This window comes from Stegastes partitus, unplaced genomic scaffold, assembly GCF_000690725.1.
Source record: "Stegastes partitus isolate 25-593 unplaced genomic scaffold, Stegastes_partitus-1.0.2 Scaffold3679, whole genome shotgun sequence".
Lineage (NCBI taxonomy): Eukaryota > Metazoa > Chordata > Actinopteri > Pomacentridae > Stegastes > Stegastes partitus.
Window position 1 is genome coordinate 44,220 of NW_007581410.1, and position 6,000 is coordinate 50,219.

General features: G+C 48.2%; 1 protein-coding gene across 1 annotated transcript in view; it reads left to right on the forward strand.

Moving 5' to 3' along the window:
* The window catches only part of LOC103376143 (girdin-like), a 45,434-nt gene extending 39,456 nt beyond the window's left edge, over nucleotides 1–5,978 (forward strand). The window contains exons 29-32 of the mRNA XM_008306510.1: nucleotides 450–686; nucleotides 830–883; nucleotides 3,955–4,235; nucleotides 4,510–5,978. Coding sequence (XP_008304732.1) covers nucleotides 450–686; nucleotides 830–883; nucleotides 3,955–4,235; nucleotides 4,510–5,427 — 1,490 coding nt within the window. The 3' untranslated portion in view covers nucleotides 5,428–5,978. The remainder of the gene's footprint in view (nucleotides 1–449; nucleotides 687–829; nucleotides 884–3,954; nucleotides 4,236–4,509) is intronic.
* The last annotated feature ends 22 nt before the right edge of the window (nucleotides 5,979–6,000 follow it).

Consider the following 6,000-nt stretch of genomic DNA (forward strand, 5'->3'; position numbering starts at 1 on the left):
CATTTTCTTTATAGTGCTTTAATTGTGTTTTCATGTGGACAAACATATTCTTTTGAGAATAAAAAATGCTTTTTTTACATGTGGACGAAGCCTGAAATTACATCTAGCTGTAACTTTGATCAAGATCTCACCAAACAGGGCTATTTTCTGCCGTGTTCCTGTGCTTAGTGTGGGAGTTGAGCTTTGGTCCTCATGAGGCTGCTGTATTACAGCCTCGTGAACAAGAAGTAAAGTAGTTCTCCACGGATATATTAGCAGCTAGTTCCTCTCAGCTATTTTGTGACCCCGTAATGACTAAACAGATACGAAATGTCTTTGGCAAAAACATGCATTTCCTTAAAAGCAGTGAGCTCCAACTTCTGAGCCACAGCTCGAGGTGAAATAAGACATAACAAAATGTCTAATCTCGGTTCTTGTCCTCATTTCCGTCCCTCCATCCGCCTGTTCAGCCATGAATGACCTGCTGCAGAGCATGGCGGTGGCCGGCGGTCCCGGGGCTCAGTGGGCCGGCAGCACCGAGAATCTAGACGGAGCCGAAGCCGGAGACGCCGGCATGACGGGCAGCAGCCGACGCAGCGGGCAGCGCATGAAGGAGCTCGCCTTTTCCACCAACGCCATCGACTGTGCCGCCCTCACTCTGCCCAGTGCCGGGCACAGCAGGGCCAAACTCCGGCTGCAGGTCAAAGGTTGGGATGCTGGTTTTATTATACAGCTACTTATGTTGGTGTTTTCTGATCATATTTCCAGTTCTTATACTTTGCAGACTAGATTAATTTGAGTACCATGTGGTGAAGTTGCTGCAGCATCACTCTCTTCTGTATCTCACCAGACAATGTCTCCTGTGAGGACGTTGCCGGCTCCTCAGATGACCCCAAGAGTCACGGTAAGGTTCAAGCATAAAACTTGAGTCAAATGCAAAGAAAAGCTGTAGGTAGCTGCAGCAGCCTCTCAGCACCAGCCGGGAATCTGAAAGCCCTGCAAATGAGAACAGACCCGAAAAGGAGGTCAGGTCCCCTGCTAATCTTAAGGCTGCCCTCCTGCACTTCGATTAAACTTAATCTACTGTTGGGGAAGCAATTTTAGTGGAGAGCACAACACAGAGACAGAGATCAGCCTCCACTGAAAGTAGGATTGACTCTAATTCAGGCGTTAGGACGTTATCCAGGGCGGTTAATCTGCAGCCAGGCGACGACTCCTCACTTCTGCTCTAATGTCGATGACCCAGTTGTTAAACAGCCACCAAACTACTGACACACATTCCATCACTTAAGCTACACCTTATTGCTGTTAGCTTTAGATGTTGTACATGTGATTTTTAATTTACGAAAATGCATTGCAAAGGGTCATTAAACTGGTTCTGCAGGATGCTGGTGTAGCTGGTGTTGATTCTACCTTGTTGATGAGTTCCCAGAATTCACTCATAAAATGAAATATATTGTTGTTCCAGTAATGGCTGGATGAAGTGCACATCCAGTCTGACTCACACACATTACTCATAATGTACCAGCCATCTACTAGAGCTGTTATTTGTACCGTCATTAATGCTAGTTTGAGATATCTATTGATTATTTTTTAAAAGCAGCTTTTATGTTCTGTGTTTTAAAAAGTATTAAACTTTGCTTGTTTGTCAGTGTGAGCAGCAGTAGTGAGTCGTGTAATGTCCCTTCTCCATCTGGGTGTGTTGCATTATGTGTGTCTGTGTGTGTGTGTGTGTCTTATCAGGCCTGCAGGCGTGTAGCAGCGCTCTGGCTTTGTGTCCTTCCCCTGTTGAGCCGAGCGTTATGTGCAGAGTGCCCTGTAACATCTGTAGTAAGTGACAATTACTCAGCGGCACTGAGGATCACTGTGGGTCACAAATAACGAGCTGGTTTCCTCGACATTCTAACTGATACTGATCGGTAGTGGACAGATTCATTTAAAATTCTAATTTGGTTACCACGCATGTCCTGAAAACCAGTTGGGGATGATTTCACGGTCACTGGTTTCCAGTTGAAGCTGTGCCTGTGAATGCAGAAAAGAGCAAGGTCACCCTGCCGTCACTCCTCTCCTTTCTTTGTGCTTCTCTGTTTCACTCCAGGCTTCACATTTCTTCCGTCACTGCTAACCCACTCTGTCGTCCTCTGTTCTCGCTATCGTCTCCATCAGTTCCCCCCCTTTTCCTTAAAGTGGCTCGGTCCTTGTGTTTAGGTGCTCCTGGCCTCTCTGTCGGTAGTTTCTTTGTTTTTAGACTGGACATATTGTGGCTGCAGCCTGGCACTGAGCCACCCTTCCTGTCCCTCTGCCTGGCATGTGCCATCTGCTGCCCCAGCGGGAGACGTTCTGCTAGCGTGCAGCTAACTCCTTGTGTCGGTGCATGCCGGTTGCGGGTACATGTATGCGAATCCTAACTGTGTGTACGTGTTGTGCGTCTTCCCTCTTGTCCCTTACCCAGCCTCCAGACCCACCAGTCTCCATAGCAACAGGACCACCAGTAGCAATAGTAACAATAACTCCCACCTCACTTCTCCTCTGGAGGGCAAAGGTATGCTCCTCCTTCCTGTAACCCTCTTCCTTCACCTCTGTGTCTGTCCGCTAACTACTCTAGACTCCTCTGCTGCCTTTATCTTTTTCTTTCCTGCCTTAGCTCAGACCTGCTTTGATGTGATCTCCTGTGAAAATTTGATGAAGTTAGTTTGTCCTGATTTAAAGATGAAGGGCTTTTTTTCTCTCCTCCAAGGAAAGCAAAGCTTCATGTTCAGAATCAATGTTATTTAATCAGCAAGTGGCACCTTTTGTAGACCGTAGTATTAAAAAGAAGAATGTATAATAGGTTTTGATTTATTTACAACTCACTGGTAACTGGACTTTTATCACATTTTGCTTCTTTGTCATTTCCAAGTAAACAGTCATGGATGGACAGTGTAGCTGAGCAGATTAATGAATAAGCACAGATCTATTACCCATTTCAGAAATAAGCTTAGATCTCATGCTGCAAAGGCAAACGAGGTCCGATCAAAAAGTTGCTGCTGCCGTCCCCTTAGAGGTAGTCACGTTGTGCAGCGATACACTGCTCCCGGGGCTCCTGCTCCACGTTTGTAACATCTGCTGGAGCTACGATTCTGGAAGCGCGTCATCCTCCTCCGCTGTTTCCAAACAAAGACCTTTCAACTTGACTTTCATTTTGCAAAAGAGGGAAAAAGTTGCAGGGGCACAAATTTGGCAGGTAGAGTGGGCGGGAGGTGACAATTGTGTTTGTGTGTCAAAAAATCCGCGTTTTCATGATAGAACAGGCAGTTGCCACCGTGCCACAGCGCAGGTCGGTTGTGCTGAACGTTACAGTAGAACTCTGCTTCGACAGTCTGATCCTGAGGGAAGAAATCTAAACGCACGACTTTGTGAATGTAGAAGAAATCATGGAGCCTGCTCTTGGTGTGCTCCCTGCCTGATACACCTTTGCAGTGGAAGCACCAGCAGTCTCCAAGAACAAAGAAACACCTGATTTGATCCTTATCTGACTTTGCTCTTGGTGACTCTTCCGCTGCAGAGACTGCTGTTTGGTTCGTAACGGTTGGCACAACTCTCATCAACAATGACGATCCCGTTGACAGAGATGTGTCGGTGCTACTTCTGAAGGTCCATCTTAAAATTGGAAATATGAACCTGCAAGTGGTCCCAAAATGTGTGTAACACAGGTCCTGATGTTCATCGTGCAGCTTACTGTGGAAAATAAAGCGTTTCTGCTCGTTCCTGCTGTGCGTCTGTTCTTGCGCTACAGACTTTTTAATCGCACCTCGTCCAGTATTTGACAACTCAGCACCTTTTAAATGACCTGATTTACTGCACGTTGTCTGACAATGTGGTGAGATTTGATCAATGCTAATGCAGTTTCTAGCAGCGAATGATAACCATCAATAAATCAATTAAGGTCTTAGACTACTTTTTCTCAGCACTTAATCACTGCCTGTCCTCTAACAGGCACGTTGAACGGCAGCCTCAGCAGGCCGCACAGCGAGAGCAGCGGCGAGTTCAGCCTGAGTCTGGACCAGGAGGTGTGGTCGAGCAGCGGAAGCAGCCCCGTCCAGCAGCCCACCTCCTCCCGGTCCTCCCACCAGAGCCCCCTGCAGCTGCGCAGGTCCCTCGACCCGTCCAGCGCCGCCGGCAGCCCCGGACAGACCCAGATCAGGAAGACAGGATCCCCAGGCAGCGAGGTGCTTTCCCTTCAGCAGTTCTTGGATGAGGGTATTGACCCTGCAGAGGTAAGGCCTCTGACTCGGTTGTAAATGATGTTCATGTATGCAGCTGTTGCGATGTCGCTACTATAGATTAAAAACCTGCAGGTGAAGACTGAATTCAGTTGAATCCCTTTGATCAGTCAGTTTAGGATACATTTCAAGCTGGAACTAACTGACTAACTATTCTGCTTATTATGATTTTTCGAAGCTCAATGAGGTATTAAACATCAATCCAGCAACATTTCTGGTATAAAAGTATTGTTTGATAGTTTAACTGTCCTGTTTCTTTGTTCTGCAGTCTGGCAGTCAGGAGAACCTCACTGTAGACTCTCCTCGCCTCTCCACCTCCTCTGACCATGTGCCGAAGGAACGCACTTCCACCAAGGGTCGAGGCATATTGCGCTCATCCAGTGGGAGAGCAGCACCAGTCAGCAGTGACCGGCCACCGAGATCCTCAGGTCAACCAGGGCGCCCAACCCTCCGAAAGGCCGAAAGCACCCGCGTGAAAGGCTCCGCCCCGATCCGCTCCAGCCTGTCCTCGCAGGGCAAAGCCACGTCCGTCTCCGAGCGGCTGGACTCGGCCTCCTCCACGCTGCCCCGGGCCAGCAGCGTCATCTCCACCGCCGAGGGCACCACGAGACGCACCAGCATCCACGACATGCTGTCCAAGGACAACCGGCAACCCGTGTCCGTCGACGCTTCTCCTCCCGTCGCTTCCACCAAGGCTGGGGTTCGCTCCCAGCCGACACCCAGTGAGTACCACCCCATCAGCACCAACCTAAAGGGACCCTTTACCACCACCACCACCACCACCCCTCTGCCCAAGTCACACAGCTTACCTTGCCATAGCTTGGAGGACCCCGACCTCTCCACCCTCGAGTCTTTCCTCGGCCCTTCCTTCACAGTAGAGTCTGTGTTCATGGACTCCATCTTTAGTGAGTCGGCAGGCAAAAACCTCCCCTTCCTGTCTCTTAACCCCACCCTAGTCAGCAACATCAGCGGGCCTCCTGTCACTAATAAGACCCACCCTCCTCCCGTCCCCAACCACATTTCCACCCAAAACCCTCACAGCCAGTCAAATGGCCAGATGAGATCCAGCTCAGACAGCCTGAAAGAGTATAACGAGGGTGTTGACGCCAGTCGTGTGAATAATTCGGACCCGTCAATGAGCCCAGAGGACAACCAGTCTCTGTGGTACGAGTACGGCTGCGTGTGAATGACAGGGAGGTTTGCTGATCTCGATACTCAACTTGACTAAAAGAGGGGAGAACGAAAGGACGGATAAGGAATGAATCCTCCTCCTCTGCATGTATTTATCAGAGCTCTATCTATCTCTGTGTGGTGTTGTTCTTTTCTGTTTGCCATGGTGCTGACTGGTGATTTTATTTTCTGTTCTGTTCTGTGAGGTGGGACTTTGATGAATGTTCTTCCGTCCAGAAGCTTTTGCCGTATTATTGTTTCCTCATCAAGTCTGTTTCATTGGCTAACACTAAACTATTATCTGCTGTAGTGGGTTCATGCATCACACGCAATAGTGCTTCTGTTTTAATATTACCTGAGTGCAGAATTGAATTTCCTAAAAGCAAACGCATCACCTGGATCCATCAAAAGCAGCAGAACCTCTTAATGTCAAAAATAGCTGTCTGTGATGGAGAGCAAAGCATTGTGGGGCTTTAAAGCAACAATTCCCTCACATTAAAGTCTTCCAGTGTGTCAGATAATAGATTCACTTTCCACTTTTTGATTATTTTGCTGTTTTGATGTATGGGAGACTCCTTTTTTTTTTTTT